This window comes from Numida meleagris, chromosome 12 (genome assembly GCF_002078875.1).
Source record: "Numida meleagris isolate 19003 breed g44 Domestic line chromosome 12, NumMel1.0, whole genome shotgun sequence".
Lineage (NCBI taxonomy): Eukaryota > Metazoa > Chordata > Aves > Galliformes > Numididae > Numida > Numida meleagris.
The window spans coordinates 46,713-64,057 of NC_034420.1; the positions used below are offsets into that span (position 1 = coordinate 46,713).

Consider the following 17,345-nt stretch of genomic DNA (forward strand, 5'->3'; position numbering starts at 1 on the left):
TAATGAGTTCTGCAATGTATTTTAGTTTCCTGACTTTATTGTCAGTAGGAGGATAAAACAAATTTTAATTTCTTGATTCTTGTTGGTCTTGGCCACCTCTGATCCTCTCTTGTGTGATATTTAAACAGGAACCCCTAGCTCCTAATTGTGACCTGCAAACCATAGTATGTCTAGATGCATAAGAATAGCACACCTGCAAGGCCAAAGAAAAGAACAATTCCCTCCCCAAACCTTAAGCTTTTTCCTCTAGACTAGACTTTAAAATTGAATCAATTATTCCCTTTCACAAGTAGCATTGCTTTTATTGCCGGTAAAACAAGATGGTACTAAAGGAAAACTGAATAGACCACATGAGGCTCTCAGTGGTTTGCATTTTGAGATATTCATTCTTTTATTAGAGCTTTATCTTTTGTGATATTTTAAGACTTGCAGCAGGTTTCTCAAATGAATAGAAACTGACCTGTTCTGAACGGTCAGCAGTTTGGAAATGTCAAACATCCAGGACACATCTGAAGAAATCCAGTTGTTCTCTTTGATCCTAGATTTGAGGGACTGCCAGAAATTTGAGATCTATGTATTTCTTACACAGTTCCAATTAATACAACACTTGAGCTTTATTCTGTGAAGGTACAGTAATGTAGAAAACTCCTCGGAATTCCCTCATCAGCTGTAGTCTTTTTAAAAATACAAGTATTGGTTTTATACCAACGTCCTCAATCACATTTAGTACTCCAATTATAGGTTTAGTAATTCACAGAACTTTAGCTTCAATAAATCTCAAAATGCATGCATGGCTTGATTTAAGAAAGATATTTTACTTGTGTTTCATACACACACAAAAAAAACCAAACTGATAATCAACAGTGGCTTAAAAAATTAACACTACTCCACTTTGCCACAAGTGTACAAAAAAAGAAATAATGAATTTACATTCAACGGTAAAGCTTAAAGTCCACTCTAATAATAATTGCATCGACATTCACATACACAAGCACAGAATAAATATTTCAGGATTCTTATAAGAGCATACAGCATACATACAGTACTTGAATTTTACATAATGAGTGTTAGTAGGGCCAGAAATTCATAATCTCATAGAAAAAGTAAAATTAAAGTCAGAAAAGGGTGTGTAGGAGGTAACACCAAGGTACTGCACAGAACTAGCAGGTTAGTAAATCCATTTGCGTGAGGAGTTCGCTTCTGCTTCTTCGTATTAGGACAGTTTGTTTGCAAAGGTGTATTCAAAGTGCAGATTAATGCAAAAAAATTAAATTCTCGTATTCATTAATACATGCAAGAGGCAGCCCCCAAGTGACCCGACAGAATAAAGCTGTTATTGGCAAGTGGCCGATATAATACAGATGTTTCAGGCAAATTTTTCTAAAGCACTTTAGTAGCAGCAATTTTAATTTATAATGGCTCTAGATTGACTTCTGTTTGGGTTAAAGGGCATCATATTTCTATAACATTTACAGCTATATTTCTTTATAAATAAATATCTCAAATAACAAATAGCATAGTTAACATTTCTTTTTTCTCTCTTTTGCATAAGTGTCGTGGAAAAACTCTGACCTTTTCAGAGACAAAATGTGCAAAATAATCAAAGAGTGGCAACAGGGACACAGAGCATCACAGTCAGTCACATTCCCAGGATGTCAGCCCAGGCCTCCCTACAGCACAAGGGCCTTGCCAGGGTAATGCAGGGCTCCCAGGGACAAGTTCCCAATGGCTTGCTTGGTAAAAAGGTAACATTTGTGGTATCTTAAAGAGCTGTAAATGTGAGGTTTTATTTGAAGGAGTGTGTACAATACGTCATGTATAAGACTCAGTATTCCCACACAGCGACTTCTCAAGGTCTGAAAAGTCTGGTCACCTTTCAGACATTTCCTCCTCAGCCTGAACATCTCCGAACATGTACGTTCGTTAGGTGTTTCCTCTGTTGCGTATTTACCAGCTCTTCTTGCATCTTATAGCCTGATCTCTTATCACCTAGCTGACATCTGCACACAAAGATTTCCAATCAGATAGAGGGTGCACAATATTAAAACTTTTAAACCTGTCCTGTAAGTGTCATCAAGACAGGAGCACAGGAACCACAGTGCAGAGAGTCCAACCTCTCACTGGCTGTACTGTGAAGATTCTCCTTTTCGGCGTAGGAGAAAGGAAACTTGTGTCTGCTTTTTAGATTCTGAAAACAAGCCAGAGTGGAGAAAAAGAGTTAACACCAGACTTAATAAAGCTTTTCAAGACAAAACCTGTTAAGCAATTTAGACAGACACCATGAATTTCCTGCTGATTTTCTGAAGTCTGTACATACAGGAAATTTGTTAACAGGAGGAAGAAATTGGGAGTTGCTACATAGGAGAAATCTGCCATTATTACAAAAACTGGCTAAGGGGGTTCTTTCAGTATAAACCCCTCACTGGTCACTGTTCTCAGTGGTGCTGTTGCCCTTTTCTTTTTTCTCCTGAGTCTTGTTTCCCTTCTTCTTTTTCTTCTTTTTCTTGGTCTCTTCCTTCTTGCCAAAGGTTATGAAGTCACTTTTGTCAATTTGGCTGTTTGGTGGCTCCTGCCGGATGGAGATGATTGCAGGAGATCCTGGGATAATGAATTTGTCTGGCAACTCACCAGGACCACCTTGTTTCGAATTGCCGGGTCCAAATTTAAAGGTCCAGCTGTTGCTGTTCACACCAGCTCCCACTGGGGGGGACACCTCTCCCGCCTCAGGTTCTGAAAAAGTCAAGAAACAGCAAGAAAAGCTTAAAATATCATTATATACAAACACTCGGTGAGTATTTAGCCTCATGTTTGAAGTCTATGGCTTTAGCCTACATCTATGCTGAGTCTTGGTGGGCTGGCTGCTCATCTGGATGTTACTGACCTGTTCATGTCCCAGCTGCTCAGTGCTAGTGTGCAATGACTGACCCCACATACTGCTTGGCCCCATGTGCTCTGGATCCCCTGCTGTGCCAGAGTATTGTTCTCTATATTCTTTATTTCTTTATTTTTGAGTTCAAAGTGCTCAGAATAGGAGATTGCTGTGAAGCAGCCCATTGGGGTGTTCTACAGCAGGAAACCCAAGCATTGCTGCCGCATAGCACCAGGGTTTGTTTGAGGGTGCCCAGTCTTTTGGGATAGTGTTAGAGGAGTGTCCAGGGCAGAGGGAGTCAAACTTATGCACATCCATGTTGAGTACCACAGAAAACCATCCCATCAGTTGCGTTAAGAATTCTCAATAGAGGGACTGAGTTGGTGCACTCCACAGAGGAGCTGAGAGCCAATCTGCACATACATATGTATTGCAATATGATCAGCAGACAGGGCCCTGGAGCAAAAAACAGGAGTGTAGTGAATTGCCTGGACAGATAAGACACAGGACTCCTACAGTCAGGGTGTAGAACCTGATCTCAGAAATATTCATTGTCTTGTTCAAGCTGAGGTTCTACCCATCTGCTCTCTTCTGCCAGGAAATGTAATGACTCTTGTAAGAGAGCTGGAAAGCTCTTCTAACCAATTAATTTATATGCAGAGGGGGGAATCAGAAAGGGCTAGTGCCAAATTTGCGGTGAGCTGACAAAAAACGGTCTGGAAGTAAAAAATACTGCAGTGAGTTCTCAAATTGAGAAACTCCTCACTACTAAGTTCCTTTTTTTTCCTATTGTGATGTCACAACATAAAGGCTGGGAAAAAATCAGCCTGGTGACCACCTCTCATCTTTTTGAATCAACATGGCTTCTACCATATGGTAGATCACAACATGTTATACAGGCAAATACAAGTTCTGTCCCCAGATTTAGCCTTGCACTATGGGGCAAGTTCTTCATTTTCCTTCCATGATTTTGCCATGATTGAATCAGCAAGATAGAAATCTTCATGCATGTTGCTCTGGCATAGACAGTTTTCCAGCATAATGAGACATTCTTACATGATGGAGAATCTGGTGTTGTGTCTTCTTTGTGTCTTCTTACACTCTGAAACGCATTCGTAGTTTACACAGTTCCCAGTTTGGGGTAGGTACAACACACTCACTTTAGTGTATCACTTTAAGTACCTGAGGGATTCTGGTCAGGTGAAAGCTCAGTGCTTATGCACTGATCCTAAAGCCCTCAGATCTGATGAAAATGTTCTTCTCTATACCCTAAAAGCATGGTATTAACCTGCCATCCTTGTAATGCTCATAGCCACACATAAATTCTTGCAATAACACACAAACATTGCTAATCCTGTGGATCTGATGAAGTCTCTCCACTGTGTCCTGCATCGGAGTTGCCCAGCTAAACAGGTGAAGAGCTGCAGTGGGGAAGAAGGGATGCTAATGGTGACCATACAGTTTTCTGTGTTGTCAGGTAGAACGTATGTTGTGTGCATCCACAAGGCTTTCCTTGTGGATGCACCTTTTCAAAAGCTAAGGGACACATTTTGCTGCTCGACAAATTCTCTCCTGCCTGGCAGCAAAATAAACACTTCTGGCAAGATGATTCCTCTTCACCTTTTTCATACTTACGCAGTATGTCCATGTTACAGAGCCAAAGAAATCTGTATAGGTGACACATCAGGTCTATCACAGGGAATCTTTTTAAAAGAGTTTATATGGCTGCTTTTACAACGTGATGTTGGATCAAGATTTAGAAGAGCTTCTTCATTTTGCCCTCAGGCTGCCTTTGATGATGAAGCAGCTTTAACTTTGAGTTTATGTTCTTTCCAGGAACTGCTGAAGTACTTCTAGTGACCTTAACTTAATCTCCTGAGTCTCAAATATCTTTTTTTTTTTCTTTTTGAAAATATTATTAATGCAGAAGTTCCTCTATTTCGTTTTGGTCAGCTGAAGCTGTTCTGTACATTTCCTATGACCTTAACTCTCAGCTTCAGATTTATTTTTCATGTTTGTTGTTGGTAATGGAAATGTCCTAAGAAGCCCTTTCATACTAAATACATTAATACGAACCAGCTTTCATTTCTGCTTAATGGAGTATTTTCATCAGGTACATTTCATATTGCTTTTGTTTCTTTGAGACAATAAATTACAAATGTGAACATTGAAAAGTGAAATGTGTTCTGGCCTATTTCCAAATTATTAATCATTTGTCTCTTTTCAGCAATATAAAATGTGAACATCCACACAGTACACAATATATTAAGCCCTATTTGACAAACAAAGTCCTCCTTCCCAACAAGGCTGCGCAGCTTTCATTCCAAACAACACTGGCCTAGACCCAATACTATTTTCCTGTTCCTGGCAGAAACAAACCAAATCAAAACAACCCACGAAGAGCTGAAGGTGACCTCCAACCACTTTTGAACCATTCTTGCTCTGCCTGGGGATGGCCCTGTAACTGCGAACTGCCTAAAAACTGGTTTGAGACATGCAGGGTTACAACACTGCTCAGTGGACCTCACTGCCAGCACTGCACAGCCAAAACACTTTTAACATGTGGTCATTATTTTAACATGTGGCCACAGCATTTCAGTGTGACCATAGCAGGCTGAAGATAGGGAATGAGGCAATGACTTTATATTACCCATTTTGGTAATAAAAAAACTTGCAAGAGCCCTTTAAGAACAGAGGGTATCCTTGCAGTGCAGTATCTTTTTTTCCTTCAATGAAGCCCTTCCCAGGCTAACAGGCTGCACGACACGCCTGCATTACTGAAATCTGATTCAGAACAGGATACTGACCCTTTAATCTGGTTCTGGCCAGACAAATCCACTCACCAGATGAAGTCAGTAACATTTATCACAAATCCAACTGACATCATGCAGCCAAACACAACGAGCCCACCATTTCGACCTTGCAATCTCTGTTAACCTAAAGACTAAGGCACTTGACTGCATTTCTATGTGCTTTTTCCCCCCCCGCCCTTGAATGTTTGTTGTCCACACAAACTAAGCATATTAATAATATTCCTTAATTCTCGCTAAGCCAAAGGAAACCAATTATCCTTACAGCTGTGAGAAGAGCTCGCATGCAAAAAGACCGATAGGCAGAACATAATGAGTTAATAGCCATCGTTTCCTAGGAGAGGGGCTTCTGCAGCCTCCTCGGGAAATTTCACTTCTGCTTGATTTACCAGGTAATGTGCTTGCATCTGGACTGGCAGGCTGGAAGGTCACAGTTCAGCCATCCTAAGAGCATAGTATGTTTAGCCATTTCAGATCGAGGATAAATGTCACATACCACCTAGTTTTCAAGGCTCCCTCAAACATCTCTTCTGTTTCTTATCAGCAGGAATTTAACAACGAACACTTTCCACTTCTGTGCTATTTTACATTTAAAGGGATTAGCTGTGCATCTCTTGCATGCTCGCTGGGTCTTGTTAAATGCTTTAAAGTTGTTTGTTAAACTTAGAGGAATATCTAAATAAAGCAAATCCCCCAGCTACATTTATACCACTTCATCTGAAACATTAAACTTCTCCTCTTCAAACAGCTATATAGGTGGCTGGGTGGCTTTTTTTTTGGCACAGGGCATACCTAAGTATGTAGTCTGCCCATTTCCTGGTGTAACTTTGGAGACTGTCCCCTCTCCTCTTTAACTTATTCTCCAGCAATATGGCAGCCTTCATACAGAAAGACCAAATTATTTTTATAATGTGTGCATGCAGCAGAACTCGGAATCTAGGTTGCACCTGCAGCTCTTGATGCTCTCTCGCCCATGTGTCTGCATGCTAAAAGGGAAAATGAACTTTTCACCCCTTCCATTCCTTCGTACTCTCAAAATACAACTGTCTCAGTGGACTTTAAATGGAACACACAACCACTGAGGTTTCACAGCCAAGTAGTTTGTGTATGTAGTTGAGAAGAAAGGATTTTTAGGTTGTCTTTCAAAATACTTATTTTTCAGGCCAGTAACTGTTACCTGAAACGCACTGGGCAGATCTGGGTGCAAAAGAAAACCTAGCTCCTAAAATCACACAGCTGAAAGTTTGAACCATTAGCTATGGTGTCTAGCCGCCTTTTTCTCTTCCAGAGGCACTACATGTCACATGCTGTAGCCCTCCACCTCTCACAGGGCTTGACAATCATACAAATCACAGTCAATAAGCACTTGCCTGACAAGTCCTAATTGCTCTGGAAGCACCTACACACAGTATCATGCAGATGGCAGAGGCTCCATGGTCCCAAAAAGTTGGCCCATGCACATACAACTGGGCACGGGGTGTGCAAAGGGCAGTACCTAAACTGTAAGCATCTCTTTTTTCGTTATTATTTTCCTTTTTTTCCTTTCTTTTTATTTTTCTCTTTGATGTGATCACTGAGTGAGATTTCTCCTTCCTAACTTCAGTCACCAAAATAGCAGGTATCCAATCTATTTTTTCACCATAGAGACAAGCGTCACAGGAAGACAATTCAACCCAACTTTAACAAGTATTTTAGATGAAATGAATTTTCCTCTCTCCTTTCCTCTCTCTGCTAGAGCTGTCTTACCTTTCCTTCCTTAACTAAGGACAAACCCTGGTGAGCCAGTATAAACTAGACAGCTAACTTCTAGGTGGCCAACATGAAATGAGATGGATTACATGGTCAGAAGCAAGCTAAGCAGCAGCATGGCTTGAGGGATGTTGTACTAACAGCCATGACAGAGTATTAAAGATAAAAAAATTGAAATCTAATCTCTTTGACAGTGACAGCCACAAAAATCCTGTGCAACTATTTGCAAAATGAGTCCACTTTCTCAACACTAATCCCTCCATAGGATTTTCACTTATGCAGACATTGGTATCTTCTGCATAGAAATGTCTGAGAAAGTTCAGCCATGTCGTGATGGTGGCCCCATTTCCACCCTTAAAGGAGCCTTTTAGTTCTGACAACAGTAACACGGGTACAATTTAAGCAATACTGCGATGCAAAATTCCAAAGTATGGACCTGTCACTGAAATGTACGGTGCTGTCCTTCCAAATGTAGTATTTGCAAATTCACTCAATTGAAGGGTTGCTGTTCTTCAGCTTGTAAAACCAGCCGAGCTGATATTAAGTAGAACAAAGTCAAAATACTGAAAGATGGGTACAAACAGCCTGAAACTGAGACGTACTCTAAATGTAGGGGCAGGTGCCCGTCTCAGCCCACCCATCAATAACTCATCAAGCCTGGACAGAGACTGCAGTTTCTATCTCACTGACATTTTTCTCACCTTTTGGGAGGTGCACGTTTTCTTCCTGTCCCTGCATAGCCCCACAGCTCCAATCTGCTGTTTACTAGGAACAGGTGGCGTTCACTTCCCATAACACGAGCTGCCCATATATCCTGAGCATCATGCACATCAACACTACCTCCCCTCTGCTTCTCCTGCTTTCTTAAAGAACCTTTGTCAAAAGGAGAATCCATGCTAGAACAGATGTGCCCTGCTCGGGGGGAGGAGAGGAAAGCATTTCTATGCAGCTCTGTCTCTCTGCAGAGACATTTCTGGCTGTGTGGATCCCCAGCCAAGACACAGCTTGCTTTCTGTTCACTGCTTTCTCCTTGTCTTTAAAATTTTGGTGGCTCGCAGACCCAGGATATGCCTTAGATAAAAGCTTTCAATCAAATCATCAATCATTATTAAATTAAAAGGAAATCTTTTAGAATTTTTTTTTTCTTTTCCTAACCACCAGAACACACCAACTAAAACCACTGTGCGTCAAGGAATTGCCCATCATTAATCACAGACCCTTCTGTCCCCAGGTCAAAGTGGCAACCAACATTAATTAAACGAATTTATTTAAAATGGAGATCAGGCAATAAGCAGGAAGCAAATTGCAGAGAAAGCTAGTCATTAACCTGATTTCTCCCTTCCCTGCCTCCTCTGCGGAGGCTGTACTGACTGCAGCTTCTGCCTCTGGCAGGCTTAATGAATATTCACTGCTCTAAAGAGCCTGACATCCCGCACTGATTCTGGAACAGCACATCAAATGCAAACACTGTGCACTGAAAAAACCCTCCCCATGTCATTTGGAGGATCTCCACAGACATTCTGTCTTCACTGATCATCCCTAAGCCTTTTTGGGATTAAAATGCCCATTTAATCTTTTTTTTTTTTTTGGGGGGGGGGAGAACAACAACAACAAAAAATGCCATCAACACAGAGCAAGCAAAAATTCATGATAAAATGATATATACTGAGCTGAAAAGTAGAGATATGATTCATCCAGAACAAAGGTAAACCATTTTAACTACCAGTTTGACAAATAATCCCAGCCATCTCTAAGGACCATGCCGGTTTGGAATCCAAAAGGAAAAGCAAATAATTCTCGCTCTCTGCCCCTCCATCTGTTTGACCTGTCCTGCACCAATGACTCAGACAGGAGGAATGAACAAACGGAGATCTTTTCCCCACCGAGGAGACTGCAGCTTTAATCCATTGCTTGGATTTCAAATCAGTAACATGAAACGGGGTAATTATAGCACATATGCTGTGGGAGATCTGTAACCCCCCTGCTGCTCCAACATCCAGCTGCAGGGGGTGGGCACGGGGTCACTCCCGGTTCCATGCCGACACTTAATTTAAATAAAGGTTACCCATCTCATTATAAGAAAGCAACCTTACATCACCGTGCATTAGAGCAATTGTCTCTGATATCAAATAGCTCTGCCTGCATATTCCAGAATTCATGCAAACAAACATTGATTTGCTTGCTGCCATAGCACAACACACAGTGCAGCCCCAAGCTCTGCTCACTCTCTTATCAGTAAAACAGGCTTTTCCTCCCATGAAAACATCACCCTTCTTGGGTAACAGCCTTCTAATGCTGTACGAAAGTCTGTGAGGCATGCAGAGGATTTTAGGGGGAGATGACACCTGTAATCTCCAGTAGATGGATTTTTGTTTTGGCATTTCACCGTGTTTATGGGCCATAGTGCTCATTGTTCACGGAATCATACAGTGGTTTGGGTTGGAAGGGACCTTAAAGATCACCCAGTTCCAACTCCCTCCCTACCCTCAGCTCAGGCTGCCCAGGGCCCATTCATGGCCTTGGGCACCTCCAGGCTTGGGGCACCCACAGCTCTCTGGGCAGCAGTGCAAGGGCCTCATAGCAAAGAATTTCTTCCTATTGCCTACCCCAGCTCCCTCAGCCTTTCCTCATAGGAGAGGTGCTCTGCAGAAGGAAATGGAGTGTTCATTAAAAGACCTTCCCCCCTCCATCCTACATTATAAATTAATGGAGAACCAGAAAATTGCATAGGCAGAGCTTGGTAAAGGAAGACTGAGCCTCCAATGCAGAAGAAGTCACCTTAGGTGAACACAAATGAAAAGATGGTGAGGCTCATGGGTGTTGTTCCAGACAGTCTATAGAAACGTGGGACACCACACAAGACCCCCTGTCTACATGGATTCAAGGCTCTTCTTTGCTGTCAGGCAAAATGTGGTGCTCTACGGCCTCCTTAAATGCCCTGCACTGAGCTACTGGAGCAGCAAACCATTCCCCAGGCCTCTGCTGAGGTCTGGTTTTAGGACTTCTGGGCAACAGATGTCAAAAAATTTGGACTCTGAGACAAATCTTTACAAACTGGGATGTCTGACCTGTGGCTCAAATCTCAGCCCGGTTGCAACCAGGATGGAGGTGGCATCTTGCAGCTGATCAGTGCAGTGGAGACATACTGGCTCTGTCATTTAGAGACATGAAATACTGCGAAGACAGCAAAAGTCATTTAGGAAGAGAAAGCTCTGAACAGCAGGAAGAGATCTGTGCACTGGCTATTCTGTATTACGGGAAGCCAGAAGGGTTACTGCTTTCTGTCAAATTTAAACAAATTCACTCTTACATACGAGCACTTTAATGTGCAAGACAACAGGCTCGCAGAGCACCATAAATCCTGCTGTGAAGGTGAAAAGGAGGAAGCATTTGCTGGCTGGTGCTGCAGCACGTAACAGCATTCTGCAGACAACCCCCCCTCTCCCTGTGCCTGCTCAACGAGCTCTTGAACTGCGGCCAAGAGCACAGATGCACTGTCTATATGGTCACCTCCTGCCACTGGAGGCCACTCTGCTTCTATGGGGTGAAGACAGCACTAGCAGTATGGATCCACAGCCACCTTCTGCCTTCGCCCTGCCTCGCTGGCCGCCTGTGACCAATAGATGCTCTCCTAGCACTGGATCTTGTGGAGACAGGACTGGTATGTTTTTATCCATGACTGCTTTTGGGAGTGAACACTTCTAACTGAATTCAGCTGAATTCAGTCCCCTTCAACAGAGCCACAAAATCATGGAATCATTAAGGCTGGAAAGACCACTAACCATCAACCCAGCACCACCACACCACTAAACCACGTCCCCCAGTGCCACATGGTATCTCCAGTATGGTGATTCTACCACCTCCCTGGGCAGCCCATTCCAATTCCTCACCACCATATACCAGTCTTTACAGCTGTAAAAACCTTCCACAGACAGACTGACTTCAGCAGTCCATGTCACCATTAGTGCAGGAGGAGGACAGAGGCCAGCAGGGTTGCCAAAGTCCAGTGCTGGTAGGGAAAAGAGAATCCCCACTTTTCAACCAAGCACAATTTCCAGAAAGGCAGTTACTATGGAAACCTGCAGCATCAGCTTTAGCCTTTTGAAGCAGAACCCAATTTTAACCAAGTAATTGGATGATTGAAGCAGCAGTGAGAGGAAAAAAGGACACGTTTATTTCAGTGCTTAGATGCATCTATTTTAAACACGAATGAATGTGTGAGATTCACCACTTGGAAAGGATCGCAGAGTAATGAGACATGGGCACTTAAGAAATGGTCTTAGAAGATAATTTCTTTTTTTCAACATCTGTGTTTAGCCTATAGGCCTCAACCATGGTTTGGTCCCCACCCCAGCAGCTCAAACCACTGCAATCCCAGGGATGGAGCACTGCAGTGGGAAGCTTTCTGCTTGGAACTGCCTTTCAGAAACCACACAAAGCTTCAGAGCGTGGGCAGCGCAGTTCCTTGTCCCTTGGAGGCTGGAGGTGGCTTGGCGCTCTGCACTCCCTGCAGCTCTCATCATAAATAAAAGGACACTTGTACAGGTATTTTCTGGATTAAAATTGAAACTGACCATTTCTTGATCTGGACCATAAAGGGAAGAAAGAGTATTAATGCTATTTGTCTTATCCTCAAAGGATTTCACCATTTCAAAAGCAAACTATACCACACAAGAGCACAAAAACAATTTAGACCTAAGAAAAACTTTAGCTGACCTACTCCTACTGAGTATCGCTGAGCATCTGCAAACTTTATCCTCTCTGAAAGCCAATTAATGAAGCAGTCAGCAACCTGCTCTAGCAGAAGTGTATTACTCTCATTAACTTCCATCCTGCCCATGAAGCTGAAGACGCTGCTGGCCTCAAAGCAAACTCAGGCAACCACAGCACTCCTTCCCTGTCCCCAATATGCATCTCACATTAATAGCTTCCTATCATCTCTGTTAGGATCACATCTCATTATTATTCTTTTTTTACTGATATGGGATGAATGGAGCTAATATTATTTCACATCAGCTAAAAAGAAGTCTTAATTAAATGTGATGGGTAACTGCTAATACAATATGATAAGCCTCCCGGATAAGCACGCTATATAATTTCTCTGTATTTCAGAACCCTTTGAACATTCACCATGGAGAAGATGGAGGTGACCTTGTGCAAACTCCCCACGTTCATTCTCCTTCTGCCTGGCTCTTTCAAGGAGAAGCAATGGCTTTATCTTGGGCTGTAAGAAAATGCAGATATTACCATCATTTATGGTCTTTTTGTGCCTTTAAGCCTTTAGAGGAGATTCTTTTGGTACTGATGAAATGATCCAAACTGACCGCCTGGGAGCTGGATCTGCCACAGCATAGCTTTAAGCCTTCTACCTGGTTGCATTGCCCTGCAGCCAAAGGCATCCTCTCTTCATTGAGAGGACAGTACCTGCTTGAATCACGAGATGAACATTTGACATCAGTAGATACATACTGCTGAATTTTGTAGCTCGCCATGCAGTCCTGCTCTAGCTGTTTGTTAACAGCCAATTTAAATGCATTTACAAAGCTCCTGATTTGTCCAGTGCTTTATTCTACTTCCTCTCCACCGAAATCAGACTGCAAGGTAATGTGCTGTAAAGGCCATATAATGCAGGAACAAAACAAATTTAATGAAGATTACTTGAGGGGGGGATAAAGCACAATTACAGAACATTAAGATATGGTTATCAACGTAAAGATGAGATCAAAGTTGGCAGTTGCTTGAACTGGAAAGCACCACATTGCAACAGTCATTTTAAGGAAAGTTGCTGATCCCTCTGTCGCTATCTCTAGCACTACACTTGCTCAAATATTCATCAGATGGTAAATAACATGTCTTGGAGGCCCCCCACACTGTAAATAATAATTACCCATATATCAAAGTAAAATAAGTACATATATATACACATAATGAGTAGAGTCATCACTTAGTGTTTGATTCCTGCAACCTTCTCCAAATAGAGCCCTCACAATCCCAGATAGCAAGTGGCCCACTTTATACTTTAACTGTTCAGATTTTAATTGTATACCCCCCCTCCTGCTTTAAGCCAAGAACTGTTCCCTCCATGGAATAACTGGAGATACGGATCAGGCTTCTCCTCCTACAGAAATGCCAACAGAAACATAGTACATGAAAACAAGGAGGGGATAAGCTCTACTTTTATCCCTTTGTATTATACTAACAAATTGCTCATTTGCTAATGAACTCTCAAGAAAACAGTGTTAGTAACTGCGATCAGAAAGGTTTTTTGGATAACACACCTGGCATTACACATGTCTGAAGGAAATATTAAAAATGGAAGAACTGGTTCAAAATGAACACGAGAATTAAATCTGGGAAATGAATAATTACAGATTAAGTGCAATGGTTGTGCACTGGATGTCCGAGAGCAAAGCAAGGAAAATGAACTTGATTTCTACATTATCACTTAATGAAGGCTGGCCTTGAAAAAAAACCCTGTCCTGATTAAATTTCAGAAAATTCATATTTCTTAGAGCTGTGATTCTTTTAAAACTGATGGCAGGGAGGAAACTGAATGCAGACTGTATCTAGATTGATGGCACAGTGACTCTCATTCGAGGAAATGTGTCACGTGCCCAGGTAACCAGGACAGGCTAACAGAGACATTTAAAAACTGTTAATAGTAATGGAAGGTAAAAGGTGGCATTAGTGAATTTTTCCCATGAAAAGGAATTTTAAATTAACATCTGGTAGAATCCACATGTAGAAATTAAAAAAAAATATGCTATTAGCCTTTAAACTTTTCCTATTGTAATTGTGTGCATGTACACACACTTGGATATACAACTGGCTCCCTGAGCAGCAGAACAGGGCTGTGCAGGGCACTTCTATATCATAAAACAAAGTAGTGATGGCAGTACATCCTTTGATATATTGTCTGCATAAATTCTGGTTTGCTGTTAACCATAGTAGTTTTTGTGCTAAGGTAAACATATCTAATGCAAATAGAATGTTTCACTCAGGAACTCGAGGCCAAATTAGATCCTTATACCTCAGGAACACTTTCAGGATCGATGCAAGGTGGAAAAGTGAGGTGAGACCAGATTATTTGCAATTCCAGAAAAACCATCTGTAATCAGGGCCTCCTGCACCGGTCTTTGAACTTCCCAGAATGGGCCAAGACCTCTCCCACCCCAAAGAACATCCCATTCCAGGTTCAGCTTTCCCAGCATCTGTCCTCAGTCCCACCACTTCCAGGTCAGGTCATGGTGGAATGTGTGCTCATTTTATTATAAGCTCTGTATCTGGAACAGTAGTTTAATGAGTAATGTATCCCAGTCCATTTCAATCCACATAGACTACTTCCGATGCATGATGCAGCTCACACATGTCAGGTTGCATGATGACAAACACATGTTCCTCCTATGCCAGGGAAAGCTATCCTCCCACTTAGGGATTCCAGATGCCAAGCAAACCAAGCAGATCTCCACACCAGCTGACTGCAACTGTAGTATGAGCTGGCACCAGCAGCAATTCTTTATTGCAGAGGTGTGAGTGCAGCATGTGTCAGCAGGGGAGCACAAAGCCAAAGAGCTTCATGCTCAGATGGAAACCTTGCAGTTCTATGAAATGGGATTTTTTTTTTGTCAGTTCTGTCAATATATTCCCTCACTGGAAAGGTTAAAAAAAAAATAAAGGACAGCAGCAAAAGCAGCCATTCATTAATTGTAGTATGCTTTGTCTCACTAAGCTCCAGGTGTAAATGCCTGCACTCCTTGCACTTCTTCATATTCTCCCTGTGATCCATGACTGCAGCACTGAAGCTAACTGAAATGTATTCCCTTTACACCACATTTCAAGAAGGAATGGCTTGGGGTGGCCAACAGAAGCATAGTTCATGACAACAAGGAGAAAAAGGCTCTACTTATATCTCTTCCTGCTGACACACAGAATAGCGAACACTTCATTCAAGCATATATGCAGCTGCTCAGCAGCTGGAATTTCTTGCAGTGACTGGAGGAAGTGCAGTCAGAGCACATATATTGTGCACCAAGGAGAGAGGACAGCCAAAGGATGCTTAAAAATGCTGGGTTTGATCTAAACCATCCTACCCGTTGGAGAGGCACACCAAACAGAATTTATATTCAGGAACGTGTGTGCATATTTACTAATGTTTAATACTCCTTCCTGTAAAAGCCATATAATCGTGCATGCAGATCTTAGGCAAGCAGCTATTGACAATTTTTGCATCAGCAATTATCTAATTTGCACCTCAAGTGAAACAACTCAGTGAACAGGCAGAAAGATTTGTCTTTGTGTGGATGAGCAAATTTGCCAGTTGCTAACTAACAGCTGATGCATCAGCCTTCAGGAGGGCACAACACAGGGAGGACAAATATTTAGGCTGAGGAGCAAACACTGCCATGAGCTGTCTGAAACAGGGTTGTACGTACTGAGATAATTGATCCAAGGCCAAGCTGGGACCGAAATGCACCTATGTGAACAACTTTGTCTGCACCCTGCACCAAATCTGCAAAATTTTCTTGGTGCAATAAACACTATTTCCCCTCAGTATGAATAGCTTGGGAATTGGTTCACACACCTCCCCAAGACCCTTTCCAATCCTCCCTCCTGAGAAGCAGCTTTGTTGCAGTGCCTGTTTGCAGGACCCAAACTGAACCATAATTCAATAATGTTAAGTTCATAAACCACAGCCTGAGCTTTCTCATGCAGCTTCTGCTGCCCATACAGGGCTTTTGTGTCTCCAGCCTTTGTGCAGTGGGACCATGTCATACCCATTCGTTCTCCCCATTCTCTGAAGATTTCTCACTTCACGCAAACATCAGCAGTTCTATAGTTGTATGAGAATCTCACAGGGAAAAAGTTATTTGTGCCTGCACCAGAAAACAAACAAAAGGAACTCGTTTTTTGCTTTCAAAAAATTCATGATTTCTAAACCAATTTTTACTAGAGGCTTAAGCTTTAAGTGTCTGAGATGGGCAGCACAGGACTGACCCACTGCAATTTCATGGTCTGTTTATCTACCCTATTCTCTACTACATCATGCATTCAATAACAGGTGCTCTCCCGTACCCAGGCATCTGTGACAAACAGAACGTGCCAGGCATGCGTGACTGCTGCAGAGAAATCAACTCCTTTCATAAATCTAATTCCTGTCAATGAAGAGCTCATGTCTCGGAATCACAGAGCTGAGTAATCAATAATCACGGTCTGCAAGACAGAAAAATACCTTCTGATGGCTTCCTTCAAATCTGGGCGCTGCTTTCTGGATCTTTTTTCGGCATTCCAGTATTATGCTCCTTCCCTAAAGGCTGTGTGGAGCAATACTGTTATCCTGCATAACTGCATCTGGCACTTGACCTGAATATGTTTCTCCCGATTAGGCAGTGACATTCTCATCTGGAAGCTCTGTTTGTACATCCAAACTGTTATCTCAGCATAAAGGTGTACCCGAGTTACACTGAAATCCCAGCTGAGCAGTTGCTAGGATGTCCTGTCTGCGTCTCAAAAACATCAGTAATTAGTACAATTCGGGAGCTTTCACCTCCAGACTCCACTGCCACTCATACCACCTCGCCAATGTGACATGAAATAATGGGTCTCTGTCAAGTGGTGGGTGGGATAAACCTTCCCACTAAAAAGAACAGTGACATTTTTCTCCTCACTGACAACCTCGGCAGAGAAATAAGAGAGTCATTAACACATGAATAGGAAGCAGCCAGTGGCTGGCTAGACATGATTCTTCCAGGTCAGAGATGAAGCACAAGCAAGCAAGCAAAGGAGGGAGACATTTCCATCCACTGCCTCTCACCTGCAATAAACAGGAGACCTCACTGCCAGGTGCAACAACTTGTCACCTCTCAAAAAGACCGCATTTACCTCAGCAAGCAAATACTCCCTTATTTTACATAACATTC

General features: G+C 42.3%; 1 protein-coding gene across 8 annotated transcripts in view; it reads right to left on the minus strand.

Moving 5' to 3' along the window:
• Window positions 282-17,345, minus strand: part of LOC110405172 (protocadherin alpha-C2-like) — a 75,990-nt gene continuing 58,926 nt past the window's right edge. For 7 of the 8 annotated variants that reach the window (XM_021410232.1, XM_021410238.1, XM_021410237.1 and 4 more), the window contains one exon: window positions 282-2,730. In XM_021410232.1, the coding sequence (XP_021265907.1) occupies window positions 2,420-2,730 (311 nt within the window). In that variant the 3' untranslated portion in view covers window positions 282-2,419. The remainder of the gene's footprint in view (window positions 2,731-17,345) is intronic. The other variant, XM_021410233.1, reaches the window with a different exon arrangement.